Source organism: Myotis yumanensis, unplaced genomic scaffold (assembly GCF_028538775.1).
Source record: "Myotis yumanensis isolate MYYU_CA2020_CCGP unplaced genomic scaffold, mMyoYum1.0.hap1 SCAF_2, whole genome shotgun sequence".
Taxonomy (NCBI): Eukaryota; Metazoa; Chordata; class Mammalia; order Chiroptera; family Vespertilionidae; genus Myotis; species Myotis yumanensis.
This window is the reverse complement of record NW_027223753.1, coordinates 8549838-8566498: the sequence shown is the minus strand read 5'-3', so window position 1 is coordinate 8566498 and position 16661 is coordinate 8549838. Positions and strand designations below refer to the sequence as shown.

Below are 16661 nucleotides of genomic sequence, written 5' to 3'. Positions count from 1 at the left end.
CGCTCACCACCCCCTGACACAACCCCTGCGTGTTTGCCTACTGGCAATCTCCTCCCACAGAATGCAAGCTCCATGGAAACCAGGGCTGCGGTTGTCTCCTTTGCTGCTACCTCCCTGGTAGCTACAACACTGCCTGGCAGGAAGAGATGCTCAAGAGATGCGACGAATGAACGGACAACCAAAGACGAAACAGTTCACGTTCTCAGTCCAAGAACACTCAGTGAGCCCCGGGTTCACGCCGCTGGGGCCCAGACGGAGTTGTTCCCATCAAGAGGGAAACTGAGTCGCCAAGTATCTCGGCAGAACCAGGTGCTGATGGAACCAGCATCTAACGTCTACATCTCCTGCTCTGGTCCCCAGTCTGTGTGCCAGAGTGGTCACCAGCATCGGGCCTGCCACCCTGCCGACCTCAGGAGGGTGACAGGATGCCCAATCCTCCATCCCTTCAATCAGGCGTCCCCTCTCCCTCTCCTCTTCCCCACACTGGACTCCACCATCCAACCGGGCACTCCTTCAGCTCCTGAAACCGAGCATCCCATCCGGCCGGGGACCGAGGTGCGGAGGTCCTGGGGCCAGTCGCCTCGCTGCCTGGCCAACATGCTTATTTCAGCTTGTGGTGCTCAGCCAGCAGAGTCCCCATGATCTCCCAGAGGAAATCTCCTTATAACACCCATGTCCACGACAGGCTGTCCTCAAGGCCTGGGCACCGTGGACGTTCTCAGAAACTTGGTTTGGTCTTTTAGAACCGTACCAGCAGAGGGTGGAGGGTGGCGGGTGGCTGGGTAGAGGGAACTCAGAAACCTTCTGGGTTGCGCTGCCGGCTTGGCCCTGTTCCAGGCCAGTGATATCACCTGCAAATCAGGCAAGGAGATCTGCACAGCCTGCAGGGCCACCTGAGGGCCATCCGAATAACCGCCAGCCCAGACCTCAGACAGGCCTCTCACGACACCATGTCATTAGGTTGTTGTTATTATGAAACACAAACGGAGTCATGTAGACACAAAGTAAACAGATATCTCTCCACCCAGCCATCTTCAAAATGTTTACATAATAACCACCTCCCCTGGCCTTGCATCACTCTGGTCCTTTACAGACCAAGCCAAAGGCATTTGGGCACAGTGCAGGAGGGTGGCGATGGAGCAGACAGCATCCCATCCTAATGGAGATGGAGTGTGGGGGGGGGGGGGGGGGGGGGAGAGTGGGTTTTGACAGGTGCCCTGCAAGGGAGGCTGGTGACTAAGATTCATTAAGCATCAACTACCAACGAGGCGAGGTGCTTCGCACACACCGGCTTTGAATGCTCCAAACATTAGTCGACACTCTTATTATTTCCCTAAACTGAGTCTCAAATGGGTCAGGCGACTTGCCCAAGCTGTCCCAGTTGCTTATTCTTTGCATCTATGCTGTTTTACACCAAGTCCTGGACCAGGTTCCATGCAGCTGGGGAAGGGGGTAGGGGTGAAGGAGGTGGGCGGTCTTCAGCTGGCTCAGCCCCAAGGCCAAACGGCCAGGGACTCAAGCGCCTCCCAGAGCTCAGGCCCCTCTCCTAGACCCTTGGTGACCCAAGCGCTCAGTTGCTCCAGGACACCAGCGGGAGCTCAGCTAATGAGAGCCAGCTGCTGGGCAGTCCCAGTTCCTGTGGCTGGAACACGGCCCCCAGAATTCCATCCCCTGGGGCCACCAACAGGCAGCCTGGAACAAGGGGGCCTGGCTGCTGGCTTCTTTTCTCACAGGACAAAAAGAATGAATAGCTGGTAAACTGGCTGCCTGGGAAAGGCATTCTGATGGCAATTGAAAGACAAAATTAGAAGTTCCCAGCACCAAGGTTGGTGGTGGTGGTGATGGTGGAGGGGACGACTTAGGGCAAGTCCATTACCCTCAGGGCTTTCCTGTCCTCACCTTCCCTGGGCTCACAGTCTCCTTCCCGGAGCCCTGATAAGATTCTAGGAGACACTGCATGTAAATTACTGGAACACAATAGGTGTTCAACAGGAGTGAATAATCATGTAGCTCGCTTCTAATGTTTCCTGGGAAAAGCATTCAAACTGCTGATGACAGGCCCTTCATCTTCCATTGTCTTCCATCTAAATTTCTTCCCATCCTAGAGTCCAAGGGATCCAGGGGTTCCTCTGCCCCCCACCCCGACCCCCACCCCGTGACATAACTTGCGGGATGGGGGTGTGACTGGGAGGACCAGCTGAGACCGGAGCGGAATGGAATGAGCGCACCCACTCGGGGTGTTTTAACACGAAAACGCTGTGATCCGCTTGGGTGGATCAGCCAACGACACCGAATTAGACCACTCGCTGCGTTGGTCTCCACCGCGGCGCTCTCTCTTTCTGCATTCGTCGTCGTTCAAGTGTAAGAGAGATCTCTTCGCTCCCAGCAAATGCAAACCACTACTTTTCCTCCCAGTAAAGCAGAGCTCTCCTGGCACTTTATGGGGCTACCATGTGGGTTCCGGGGGCCGCCCAGACTTCACGCGGGGCTGGCCCCTTTCCCACGCTTCCCAGAACAGGCGCCGGGTCCCGCCCAGAGCCAGGTCTCCAGGTGCCGCGGGGCCGCACCGCACCGCACCGTGGCCTTGACTTCCCTCTGCAGCCCTCTGGTGGGGGGAGGGGGGCCGGCGGGACAGCCGGGGGGCCGGCGGGACAGCCGTGGAGCCCCGAGACCTCCGTCCCCGCGCGGAACGAACTCGCATTCCGCTCCCCTCCCCTGCCCCCGGCCTCACGCTCTGGGCTCCGCGCACGGCGAGAACTTTGCCACCAGCGGCTGCCCGATCCCGGCGCGGAGCGCCCCCGCGCGCCCGGCCCGCCGCTCCCCTGGCCCGCGGCCGCACCGCCCCCTTCCCTCCCCTCCCGGCGCGCACCTACCCGGCTGGCTGCAGTCGCCATCGGCTCGAACGGAGGGCGCCCGGGCGCGGAGCCGATCGCCGGGCCCTGCGGCGTCCGCACACGGCTCGCAAGCGGCTGGTCCGGGGAGGCGCGCCGGCTCGGCCCCGGCCCCCGCCCCGCAGGAAGGCGCCGGCTCGCCCTGCGCCGCGAGCTGCCGGACGCGCTCCCAGGAGCCCGAGTCGGCCGCCCGCATGCCGCGTGCCCGGGAGGCGCTGCCCGAGGCGGGCGGGGTGCTCCGAAGGCGGGCGGCCGGCTCACAGCCCCCGGGGCGGCCGCCGCATCTGGGCGCAGCCGCGCTCCGCCCCGCCCGGCCGCCCGTACGCGTCGGACCAGGGCTCTCAGTCCGGCCGGACGCCGGGCCGACCGCCGCCGCCGCCGCCGCCGCACGCGAGGAATTTGGCCGCGGAGCCTCTCACATGGGAACGACTCTCACTCCGGCGGCTCCTCCTCCCGCTCCTTCCGGGCTGCCCGGGGCCGGCCACTAGCCCCGCCCAGGCCCCGCCCCGGCCCCGCCGCCGCGCCCAGACTCGCCCGGACGCCTCGGGGAGCTCTGCGTCGCCCCGTTGCGCGCCAGATCCAGGCCACTCGGTGCATCCCCACCGTGTTCATTTCTGGAGAAACTGACGGTAGAAAGATGGCCGGTGTCACCGGGTCGGACAGTACTGAACTCAGGTCTGAAAAGCCCCAAGGGAGCGAGCGCATGGAGGGGATGGCCCCCAGTCTGCGGGCCTCTCCGCACCCTTCTGACACCCTTGTGACAGCCTCGCTGAAGGGCTGCAGTCCCAGCAACTGGCCGGGAGAGGGCAGCAAGAGTGGGCAGGGACGGGGTGGGCGCCCTGGGACATAAGCCTCAGTCACCTGTACAGTGTAACAGTTCTGTAAGTGAATATAATGCTGAGGGCATTCGCTGTGGACGTGGGGAAGAAAACTGACATGGTCCTTACCCACGAGGAGACTGTGATCCGGGGCGGGAACCCTGTGTTTGCACCTCACTCCCTCAAGCCTCGGTTTCCTCACCTAGAAAAGTGATTTCCACCTCCATCCATCATCGGTGCTGCTTATGGAGTCCTCTCTAAGGCAGCCTTGTGGCAGGCGAGGTGTTTCCCAGGGGAGGCCAGGGCCTGGACTTCGGGAGTAGGTAGGTGGAGGGCCAGGTACCAGGCCAGCTAAGCTCTGTAGAAGGCGGCATCCTGGAGGGTCTAAAAACCTGAACCTTCCTACTGGAGTGGGCGTGCCGGTGGCTAGCAATGCTCACTCGCTGTCAAGTGAGTTTGTAGCTCTGAGCCCCCTCTGATCTGGGGATTAGGTACTCTTTAGAACTGATTATCTCCCAAGGCCCCTGGAGGCAGTCTGGTCCCCCCCACCCAACTGTAGACACAAGGTGCCGAGGATACAAGGCCAGGTGAGGCGTCACACACTCTCCAGGGCACCTGAGCCTCCCATTCTAGGCCGCATGCACCCTGCCCTTCCCAGGCCTAGTTGGTAACCCATGGCTCACACTGGCCCAGGCCTGAGCTCTCGGAAGTTCTAGGTCATTGGCGCATGGCTCTACAATAAGCTGTGGGAACTGAATTACTTTCCCTACCAGGTCTCCCCAACCTTTCACTTTGTCACTTTCCTGTCCTGTTCACACTCTCTATGGCCTGACTTTCCCAGCTTCCACCTCCACATCTCCCCCTTCCCTCTCCGCCCCCCGACCCCCACACACACTCCAAATGCCGGTCAGACTGGTCAGTTGTGGAGGCCACAGGGCAGCCTCAGATCTCCTTCCCCTACCTGGAACCCTGACTGCCCAGGGGAGGGCTGGCCAGTGTGCCAAATGCTGACGGTGCTCCCAGCTGAGGACGAAAACTACCCGTGAGGTGAAACACCCACCCACTCTGGGGGAAAGAAACTGACCCCACGGCAAGTGAGAGGAGATGCTGGGAACCCCCCAAGTCCACGGCCTTTGCTGGGATAAAAGGCAGAACACAACAAAAGAAGGAGGGCTCCGAGCCCCGGTGGGTGGGGAAGCTGGGGCTGCCCTCAGATTCTGGAGCCGTCCAGATTCTGGAGCCGTCCAGCCCCGGAGCCTCTGTTTTGATGCCTTCAGGGACCCACCCGGGGACATGAATGAGTGAGGTGGGCTGTGCAGGGCCTGCTGTGGTTTGTTCCGTAAGAACGTTGACTTAAATTCTCTTTGCATATTAAACGTGTATGTGTGTGTGTGTGTGGGGGGGAGGGGGGGGGCTCTTCACTTCCTCAAAGGAACGTGCTCCTTCCCACATTTCTCGAAGTACATGGAACTCTTGGTCCGCCTTCTATCTTCTCACTTTTGATACAGACATGCGCTTTCCTCCTAACTCCATGACAAGAAAACAGCAGCACAGGCACAGGTACGCAGCACTTGGCGCTTGGATTCTGTGTCAGGGAGACGTTAGGGAGTGGTGGAGACTGTGGCAAACAAGAGGCCACCAGCCCCTGTAGAGGAGGCAGTAGGTTGTTGTCATGCAGGAATATGGCTCTAGTGTTACCACAGGTTCTCATTTGTTTTTAGAGCTACTAGGAATATGAATTTTTATGTGAACTCTAAGTTTAAATTCTTGGCAACTCTTTTTTTAAAAAAACCTTAAGAAGAAGAAAGAGGAGAGGGAAAAGGAGAGGGAGGAGAAAGACCAACAAAGTATGTACGTCTAGAAGTTTCTATCCAGCCCATGGCCACCAGTGCTCATTTCACTGCTACCCTTATGGTCCCTCTGCAGCCTCTTAGAAGTCTGCTCATGCTTTCGACTTGCATTCCAACAATCCGAGCCGTTTGTCAAGCCCACAGCCCTGGCGAATTTCCACTGCTCTCCTTACTCAGCAGAGTTTGGCCTGGATGCGTGCTGTGTCCCCACACACAGGTATACTTCTGATTCTGAGGACACCCTGGGCCAGGGCCACGTTTCTGCTCAGTTCTGCACCAGGAAATCCGGGAGCCAAGAAATGACAGCCCACTTTCTGCCCAGAGCAGCTTGGGCAGGCCCTCCAGGAAGGATAACTCAGGGTGGATTTTAGTGGAGACCCTAAGTCCAGGCCAGCTTCTGTGCCCGAGTTAATGCTCTGCTGTCATCGCCTTAAAATTCTTAATTATTTTTTAACTGGGGGACTCCTCGCACGTCCAATTTGCATTGGCATCCACCAATTATGTAGTTGGTCCAACTCCCAGAAGATTTTCCCAGCCTCCGAGGGATGCTGGGAATCGATGCTGGAGACAGCTGGGCCTGGGATCTGGCTCACCGTCCCCTTCTCCAGGGCACACAGGGTGCGGACTCTGCAAGGCAGCAGGAAGGGAGGACTTGGGCGTGGGGAAAGGCTGCAGGAACTGTCCCCATCCAGTCCTTGGGACGTCACTGCAGGAAGCAGAAGCTTACTGGAAATTCAGGGGGCAGGGGTGCGGGGGAGGATGGGCAGTCCAGCAGAGGGTAGAGAGGCTGCTCTGCATCTGAGCTCTGAGGCCAGACCCTGTCCCCATGACCCTGACCTCAGGCCACCAGGGTGCCACCAAAGAAAACACAAGGGGTCAGTGCAGTTCCCGTTCCCAGGGAGCTTCCTTTAGATGACAGGAGAAAATGACAACAAACATATGGCTTCAGGAACAAACCCCAGGGACGCTGCATTAGAGGAACCCACCATATTTAGTACCTGCTTGCAGCCGAACAGGTGAGCCCACTGGAATTTTTCATGTTTTTTCTTCTTCTTGGCTGTGGGTTCAGTATGTGTAGAAGCAGTTTTACTGAGCCCTTCCAGCTAACATTACTCTACTCTCTGCAAGCACCTGGATCAAAGACAAGGTAGCAACTTGGGTTCCCAGGACACACAGTTTTGCGGGTTAACATCCTTGTGAACTTCCGGCAACAGTTTCCAGGAGCCTGGAGACCCCCCCGCCCCCCAGCAACACCAGGCCCCCCAAGCTTGTGTGTGATCTTCGCAAAGACCCTTTCTGTCCACGCATCTGAGTGCCATCAGTGGCAAAAGCACGTGGAGGGCCGGGCCAGCGGGTGTGAGCTGGGAGAGCCGGGCTTTTTCATCCTTCCCATGGTGGTTGTGTGGGCATGTTTTGTGTGTGTTGCTAGTAGTGATGGCAAGTGTATTAGTTACCTATCGCTGCGTATCTAATCACCTCAAATCTCAGTGGCTCCAAACACCAGCGTTTATTCTCTCTCGTTTCTGTGGACCAGGAATCCAGGGTGGCTGAGCTGGGCGCCTCTGGCTCAGGGCCTCTCATGGGCTGTCGCCATGGTGTCAGCCGGGGCTGCAGTCACCTCAGGGCTGGAATTGGGGAGGGTCTACTCCCAAGCTCATTCCTGGGGCTCTTGGCAAAATTCAGTTCCTCATGGGGTGGCGCACTGGGAACCTCAGCTCCACACAACTGGCAGCCTCTGTCTGCCAGGGGGCTCGTGTGGGGTGTGTGCAGAGAGGGCGAAGCCGCTGTCTCTTTGTAACCTGACTCAGAAAAGACATCCATCACCGTTCCCCTTTCTATTCCTCAGAAGTGAGTCACTCGGTCCCTCGGTCCCTCCCACACTCTTTGGAGAGATTACAGGAAGGTGTGAATGCCAGGAGGCAGTCATCGCCCAGGGCCTTGGAGGCTGCTGCCCTAGGCGGCTGGGGACTCATTCTCTGGGGGATCAAACCCTGGATCTTGGACAGACGATTTTGCTCCTGGAAGCCTCGGGCCTTTTACCTGTAAAATGGAGGTGACCGTGGCTACCACCTTGTAGGGTTGTGGTGGGAGGTTTTGATGACAAGAGGCACATGTAGAGGTCTGAATGGTGCCTAGCACAGGGTAAACCCTCAAAAAATAGGCGTGAGGGACATTGTTGGAGAAGGTCCGAGTGACAGGCCCATCGCTTCTGAGCCAGACACACATCTCCTGCTATCACCATGGACATCTGCTGCCTTCGATCCGTTCCTGGGGATTCCAAAGTGACTTGGAAGTCCTCTGGCCGGCCCTGGGATGCCTTTGTGGCCGAGGCCACCTGCTGATCTCCCCTGGCCATCCCAGTAGGACTCTGGGGCACAGGTGCAGCAAGAAGGATTAGACTGGGGTTTTCTCCAAAGCCACTTAGACCTTTGCCCTGGGGGGACGGAGGGTTTTATCCCGGGTCCATCCTGCCATCTGTCCTGGCGAGGCCTTCCTGGCTGGAGACTTTTGTGCGCCTGTCACCGGCTCACAGGTCTGCTTTGACGATCTCTCGGGGACCCCAAAGGATCTGGCAAAGATCCTGATCCCCTTTGGGGGCTTCCAAAGGCCCTGCCCTGGAGGCAGAGGCTTAGCCCCGAGCTGAGCATCAAAGCATTTTCACGGAGTGTGGTTGGTCTCTCGCCCGCCTGCCAGGCCGTCTGTGTGCCAAGTCAGATGCTCAAGTGCAGCAAAGGAAAACGTCCTTCCTTATCCACGGGCCACACCTCTCCTGTTTCTTCTAAGCCCCTTTTTGGGCAGTTCGTGTCGAGCAGTGAGGTTTCTGCAGGAAGTTAAGGTGTTGCAGCTTATTCAGAATAAAAACAGTAACATCAAAAATACTACAACTTATAATACCGATACTGGCAAACATTGATGTAGCATTTGCTACACTGATTTGCACGTTCATTTAATCTTCCCAACAACTCTGAGAGGCTCATGTACTATTATCATCACCCCATTTTACAGGTGAGAAAACAGACACAGAGAAGTCAAGTCACTTCCCCAAAGGCACCCAGCCAGTGCGTGATGCAGGCAGGACTGAGGATTATATTGTCAGGCTGTAGAGTCCATGCTAATAACCAGGATGCTTCCTTGGCTAAGGTGTCATTAACTGAGCACTCACTTTGCCCCAGGGACCGTGTTTTCTAGCTCATTCAACCCTCAAAATCACCCTATTCCCATGTCTCAGATGAGAAAACTGCGTTTAAGGAGACAAAGGGACTTAACCAAGATGATGTGGCTGATAAAGGTAGGGTTGCGAGTCTAACCCTCAGGAGGGAGGGGTGTTCTCTGGGAAATGCCTCTCATGTCAGGGCTACGGGGAATGCCTGCCTGTGGCCGGGCGGAATAGCCAGCCCCGTTTTTCATTATTTCCTAAAGAGGGGACTCCAGGAACCCTCAGCAGGCAGCCTTGAGGAGGGGCTCTCTGCTGCCCCTGGTGGCCATGGGTAGTACTTCACCTTTCTCATCTGGGGCCCTTTAACCCTGAGTTGGTGGCTTCCCGGAATGAAGAATGTCCCCCACAGCAATTTTAAGACCTTTTGTCTCCTTTGTGTGACTCAACAGACACAAAGGGCCATAGGTCATAGGGCCAGGCAGGCAGACAGACAGACAGACAGGCTTCAGGCCCTGTTTAGTAATGATTTAGTGTCCAAGGTAAGAATAATGGTGCCCTAACAGGTTTGGCTCAGTGGATAGAGCCTTGGCCTGCAGACTTAAGGATCCTGGGTTCGATTCCAGTCAAGGGCATGTACCTTGGTTGTGGGCACATCCCCAGTAGGGGGTGTGCAGGAGGCAGCTGATCGATGTTTCTCTCTCATTGATGTTTCTAACTCTCTATCCTTCTCCCTTCCTCTCTGTAAAAAATCAATAAAATATATTTTTTTAAAAAAGAATAATGGTTACTAGTTAGTTCTGCCTTTGTGACAGGCACTCTGCCTGGTATTTGATACTTAAATGTTATTTAATTTAGAGAAGCACATAGAAGGAATCACCATCACTAATGGTTATTAATAATATTGGGTAGAGCATCTACACATACTGCTCATTTTAATCCCCACAATACTACAGGAGTACCATCATTACCCTCCCTCTATCAACGAGGAAACCAAGGAACAGAGAGGTTTAGTAGGTTGGCTGAGGTCACACAGCAGTAGACGGTGGATCCAGGATTCAGACGCAGGCAGTTTTGGCTCCAGAGCCTGTTTGTTTGTTTGTTTTGTTTCGTTTTTTTAATTATTATGCCATTGAGGTTTATTATTATAACATTATTATTCTGCTTTTGCATTTGAAGAATCCCAGGCGTGGAGTGATAAAAGGATGTGTCTAAGATCACACAGCTGGTAAGTTTAGACGCAGTACTGTCAACCAAGTCTATCTTCATTTATTCATTCATTGGTTCAACAAATACTGATTGTACACCCCCCATGTGCCAGGCACCGTCCTGGGCTTTGGAGGCAAACCACCGTGCAGTCTAGCCTGCCAAGGGCACCTGTGGTGTGCCAGCGTGTGACCCCGAGAGGGCCTGAGGCAGCCCCCGGGAAGTACTGGCGATGTCTGCGAAGGAGAGACTATTTCTGGCGCTCCTCTGTGCCTCCCTGCTGGCCCTGTTCCCACCCCCGCCCCCTCCTCGCTCCAGGAACCAAAAGGGCCTGGGTCCCTAGCTCACCTCCTTCCCAACTCCATCCGCACGCCACTGCCTGCAGGATGGCGCTCACACAGACATGGAATGCGAAACTGATGAGACTGGGAGAGGCCGCTGTGAGGCTCCGAGGCATGGAGTTCTGTACAGTGGGGCCTTGACTTACGAGTTGAATTCGTTCCGAGACCCAGCTCGTTAAGGAGCTCATTAACTCAAATTACTCTGTCAACTCGATGCAAAAAATTGGTGAGAGACAGCTGGTATCTCAAAAAACCCGTTAGTCGGGACACTCGTAAGTCAAGGCCCCACTGTACTGTTCTTTGCTACCGCCTTTTACTTACTAGTCAAGTTGGGCAAGTCAGGCACCTTCCTGGGGCCTCAGTTTCCCCACCTGTGAAATGAGTATAAGAATACTTGCCTGTCTCCCCAAGACTGTTCTGTGAGGAGCGAAGGAGACCATAGATGGGAACCACGTGATTGCGGGGGGGGGGGGGGGGCAAGACAGCTACACAGCCAGGCTTTGGGGCTGTGTAGTAATGGAGCCATTTGTTCATTTGTTTATTTCATTTGGTCGGTCTGCACTCGGCATCCCCCGCGAGTCCTGTCCTCGATACGGTGGGGAAGGACCCCAGTGGGTAGGAAGCTCAATGCCCGGGGTGCTAAGATGAGAAGGAACTACTGGCAGATGTGTGACGGGGGTTATACTCTCCGGGCCACAGGTGCCTCATCGTTGGGACTGTGGTGAGCCTCTGCCACCCACCTCCCCAAGGGAAGAAAATGATCCTAAAGACCAGGCTTGTGAACTGCTTCAAGATTCTTGCATGCAGGGTGAGTGCTGATGCCCAGAGATACTGGTCTGGCTTGTCCCCTTAAGGCTTAAAGTGCTCATCTCTCCTCGAGCCCCTCAGCTCCCACGGCGACTACAAGCAGGTTAGAACCATGGGGTAAGAGCCCTGTGCAAAGGCCTGGGCCTTTTCTGTGAAGGCCTCTGAGCTACCTGCAAACAGTAATTAGGCATGTCAACACGAGGGGCGGGGCGGAGGGAGGGCATTGTTCAAAGACAAAGCTGGCTTCTCCTTCTGAGATAACCAGGAGTTCAGAGAGGCTCAGACACTGGCCCAGGGGCACACAGCATTTCCCGGGCCCAGGCAGACTGACTTCATAAACCCGGAGCAGTGGCGCTCAGAGTGGCCTGGGGACTAACTGTGTCCAGCAGCATCCTGTGCTTTTAGGAGAAATGCCAATTCTCTGCCCCACCCCCACCTCCTGAGGCAGAGACTGGGGTGGGGGGGGGGGGGGGGTCTGGCAGTCTGTTTTAACATCCCTGCAGGTACCCCTGATGCTGACCAAGTTGAGGGGCCACGGCCGTGGCCTAAAGGAAGGGCTGCTAGGTCTCCATGCCCTTCTGAGTGGGAGGAACGAGGCAGTGGAGCGTAGCAAGGTCACTCTCTCAGTGGCCGTGTTGTCACAGTTACATAACTCCCCTCCCCCACCCCGATGGCTTCCTGCACCCAGAGTCCAAACTCCAGGCCCTCCTCTGCCAGGAGGCCACCTGCCTGGGCTCCGGGAGGCCTGTCCTCACAGGCCCGCGGCTGCTTTCCCATAATTAGGAGTTACCTGCCCGTCCACCCGCCCACCAGGACTGGGCATGTCAGCCAGAGGGACTCCGGCTTCTCCAGCTCCGAAGGTGGAGCACAGGGGCCTCGGTCCTCACCACACCGGCAACGAGGGGTTCTGTGGCTGCAAGGCCCCCAGCAAGGCCGGGCGGCCGGCCTGCCTCTAGCTGCCCCCCGTGGGCCAGGCCCGGGAGGAAGGCAGAGCGTTCTGCGCTGTGGCCATCAGGAGGCAACCCGAGGCCCTAGCTCCATCCTCGGGGCAGATGTCTGCAGTGGCCCCGAGTCCCAACGGGACTAATTAGAATCTGCTGTAACGCCTTCGGTTCCCAGAGCCGTCCTTTAAATATCTTTGGAACTGGTTTCAGGAGGCAGACTTGTGAAACAGACACGTAGGAAGGGCTGGCACCTCCCCCTGAAGCTGCTCATTAAAACAAACAAGCAAAAATGTGTTTTGCCAAATATGAAAGGAGCTCCAGCCTTGTGTTAAAACCTGACCTTTGAAAATGGATTGTTTCTCCCAAATCAGGGCCCCGTGGAGGGGCATTCGGGGGCTCCTGGGGTGAAGGACAGCCGCTTGAGCTGCTGGGTGGACCTAATCCTGCCCCCCCCCCCTGTAAATTCAAGGCAGGGGCGGGTCTTAAACTGACATATGCCCGCGGGGCCAGGCACGCAGCAAGCACACCCTCGAATGTGTGGATGGATGGAAAGGCCCCGAGTTCTGGCTCAGGGCTTCCCAGCTGCCCTGTGCTAACCTTAACAAGCCCCTTCCCATTTCTCCTAAGTATCCCCCATCTTAATAAATAGCAATAGCTACCATGTACTGTGGGCCCCGAGGTACGATAGGCTTTCTAATGGCATCGTCTCATTTAATCACTCAACTGCCCTATGAGAGAGGGGTACTGCTGTACCCATTTTAAAGCAGAGTAAACTGAGGGTAAGAGAAGGGAGCAGAGGTTGCAAACTGGTGGCCCTAGAGCCAAATATGGTTTGCAAACGTGTTTTCTTTTCTTCGCACTCTATTTAAAAATATTTAAAAAACGAGCTGCCAACACTTTAAAGTGAGAACAATTTACACCAAAAAATTCAGATAGCTTTATTTCAGAAAAATCAGGAGGTCTGGTAATAGCGAACCCCCATTCCATCGTACATGGTAACAGTGTCCCCCCCACCCTGTCATGCCCACTGTCTCCCTGTCTCCCCCTGCCTCCCTCGCTCAGGTAAGTGACCCGCCTGGGTACTCCAGGCACCGAGTTCACCCCATTGTCCTCAGGCAGAGTCAGTGTAGTCCAGGGTCCATCTGTCCATCTGTTTCTCTTGCATATCTCACTAGTGCCCACCCCTGGGAGATGCCAATGTATTAGGTCAGAGGAGCACTGGACAGGGAGTCAGGAGATGTGGGTGTTTGTTCTACCCCTGGAGCAGCCTCCAGCACCAACAACCTCATTGTTCAGAGGAGAGAGTCCGTCAGGGACGGCCCAGACTCCGCACTCTGAGATGCAGGGCCTGAGCTGCGAGGCGGAGCCAGCGTGTCCCTGCCCAGGTCAGTGTGAGGACAAGGATGTCCGCCGGGCACTGGGCAAGCCAGTTGGCGCTCGGCACTGCCAAGGGGAAATGCGAGTCCAAGTTCCAGGAGCAGAGACCATGCTTCCCGCGTCCTTTCTCTTTCTTCATCCTGCACACGTCTGACGAAGGAGGAGACTGAGGCCCAGAGAGGGGGAGCGACTGCCCGAGGTCACACAGGAAACCGATGCCCGTGTGGGCCAAGCTCGGGCTTCTTCAGCCCTTCCTGGGCACTTCCCGGATTCTCTCTCCCTTAGGAATTCAGAGCCCTCCGACTTCTTGGAATTGGGCCTCAGACGGAGGACCGAGTGGTCCACATGGGCAGGCGCTGTCGGGTTCAGAGGCCTCGCCGAGGGCTTGTTCATGGTTTCTAAGGCGCAAACCATTGCAAAGAGAATGAGGACTGCGGGCTCCGGGACGGTGAGCGCCTCTAGGGTGGAAGTGGGTGTACAGGAAAGGTTGCAATACTGGCAGACGGCAGCCCACGTTTGGCTCACAGGCATATTTTGTTTTTCCCACAGTGTTTTTAAAAATTCACACGAGTTGCCAACATTTAAGAATCAGGGGATTTCACATAAAAGACGGGATTTCTGGCTCCTTGTGAACACTTTCAAGATCTGGCAAAAGCTGGACCACATTTTCCCCCAGCAATGCCTGCAGGAGCGAGGCCCGCCCCCTCTCATCCACCAGCCTCGGCACCCTCCCTGGCCTGTGTGAGCTCCCTGCACGCGGACTTCCCCCCCATCCCTCCCGCCTCCCCCCTCCCCCCCCACACACAGCTTCCCATGATGAAGTCACCCCTCCCATCCTGGTCACTGGGGGGAAATTCTGGTTATCAGTGGTTCTCAACTTGGGGGCAGTTTTGTTCCAGGGGACATTTGGTCATGCCTGGAAACATTTTTGGTGGCCAACGTCAGGGAGGGGGTACCACTGGCATCTAGTGGGTCCAGGCCAGGAATGCTGCTAAGCATCCTACAGTGTACCAAACAGCCGGCTCAACGAGAAATTATCCGGCCCTGCGTGGGAGCAATGCCGAGGCTGAGAAACCTGAGCTGAATGGAGAGACACCAAGAGCTCCAGGCCAGGAACAGGGTCCTGAGAGGGCGGGTCCTCACGCCAGGGAAGGCCCGTCCCCGCCCTGCAGTCCAAGGCCTTCCCTGTACCTGCCAAGGGCCCGCCACACTCCCAGGAGGCCACTCATGAGAAAGCAGATGCCGTGACAACCACTTGTGATTCAAGGTCCGTAATGAATGTCAGAAGCAGGTAAAGTGAGGTGCGGTGGCAGTAACAGGCTCAGAGGCTCACACCAGAGGCGACATGTTTTCTGCTGGTGGGAGCGGAGATGGACGGGAAGTAAGGGCACGGGGCTAGAGGAGGGGATTGTGGGCAGAAGTAAGGGTCTCCCAGCTAAGTGAGGGAGAGGGCAGCCCCTGGGCGGTCCTTGTCCAGGGAGTGGAGTATAATTAACCTTCGAGGAGTCACTGAAGTTCTCAGAGCCCGGTTTCCTCCTCTATTCAATGGGGCTAGTAAGACTAATACCAGCTGTCACATGTAACACCTACCACATGTCAAGGCACCAACTAGCTGTGATGTAGTTAATCCTCCAAGCAACCCTAAGAAATGCATCCTATTATTATTTCCACTAGAGGCCCGGTGCATAGATTTGTGCACAGGTAGGGTCCCTCGGCCTGGCCTGCGGGGATCGGACCAAAACTGGCTCTCCGACATCCCCCGAGGGGACCCGGATTGCGAGAGGGTGGTTCTCGGGTGACACACCCTGGAATCGGGCTCCCTCCTCTCTGGTTCTGGGTGTGTCACCCCAGAACCACAAATACCAAGTCACTGCAGCTCGGCAGCTCCTGCGTTGAGCATCTGCCCCCTGGTGGTCAGTGTGCGTCATAGCTACCGGACAGTCGAACGATCGGATGGTCGCTTAGACTTTTATATATATAGATTAGAGGCCTGGTGCATGAAAATTCATGCACTGGAGGGGGCGCCCCTCAGCCCAGCCTATCCCCTCTCACAGTCCGGGAGCCCTCAGGGGCGGGAGGCGACCCGGTGATCAGGGGAAGGCAATGCCCCCATCACACCTCTGCTGCTGCCACTGCTGGGGAGCTGAGGGGACTGGGGGACTCCAAGGGCAGGTGCACAGCAAAAGGGACTGGGCGCCACCATCTTTGAAGGTGTGGCAGCAATTAGCATATTCCCTCCTTATTGGCTGTGGGTGCCGCCATCTTTGCAATGGTGTGAGGGTCAATTAGCATATTCCTTCTTTATTAGATAGGATTCTACAGAAGGGGAAACTTCGAGATGTGGGTAAATATATCAGCCGTAACTTTCCTAAGGACACTGCAAATGAGGAACGAGGGTGGGAGGTGGACCCAGGCATCACCACTGGGCCTCTCCGGAACCTTCTCGGAGAGCTGTCCTTAAGAATAAATGAAACAGCCCAGCCTGTGTGGCTTAGGAGGTCATGGCTTGATTCCCAGTCAGGAATAAATGAAATAAAACAGGGAGGTGCCCAGCACAACGCTGGCACGGAGCTGCGACATCTCACCTAGGGTCACCATCACAGGGAACAAGGGCCACTGCACAGCATGCACGAGAGCAGGCGCCCGAGATGTCCTGTGTGGGCCTGTTGGCTCTGGGGACAGCCAGGGGTAGAGGAATGGAGCCCCCACTCAGGGGAGAAAACATTGACCCAGGTTTCGGGAAATGCATCTCCCATGGGCAGTTCTTGAACCCCAGGCCACCCCCACCCATGCTCTTTAACATCTGCACGACTGATCACTCATCCCCCGCTGCCCCAATCTACCACCTGGAATGTTCTCTCCACTTTAAGCACCTGCCCATCCGGCTCCGAGGACACTTCCTTCCGGAAGCAGCCGGGACATGCCCAGGCAGAGCAACCACGCCCTGATCTTTGTGCCCAGAGCATTGTTTAAACTCAGGTGGCCCTCATAGGACATCACCCCACAGGCGTGCCCCTCCCACCTTGCAGGTGCGTCTCCTGGAGATGGGGGTGAAATGCAGGTTCTGGGTGGGTCTGAGATTTTGCTTTTCTAACACGCTCCCAGGAGATGCTCGTGCTGTGGGTCCAGGGACCGCTGCTTGAGTGCCACACACTGAGCTGCAAAGGCTGCGGCCATGTCCTGGGGGCCAGTCTTCCTCCACTGGGCAGTTACTGGCAAGATGACCTTATGTGGTGAGTTATTTTCTTGTTAAAAGTCTGCAGGAAGAATCCG

At 56.4% G+C, this 16661-nt stretch overlaps 1 protein-coding gene across 5 annotated transcripts in view; it reads right to left on the bottom strand.

The window, feature by feature from the left end:
- KAZN (kazrin, periplakin interacting protein) overlaps nucleotides 1–16661 on the bottom strand; it is a 774836-nt gene that overhangs the window by 111385 nt on the left and 646790 nt on the right. For 2 of the 5 annotated variants that reach the window (XM_070404124.1, XM_070404127.1), the window contains exon 1: nucleotides 2874–3320. The exons of the other annotated variants lie outside the window; for them this stretch is intronic. In XM_070404124.1, coding sequence (XP_070260225.1) covers nucleotides 2874–3087 — 214 coding nt within the window. In that variant the 5' untranslated portion in view covers nucleotides 3088–3320. Of the gene's footprint in view, nucleotides 1–2873; nucleotides 3321–16661 lie in introns of those variants that run through there. 5 annotated transcript variants of the gene reach the window in all.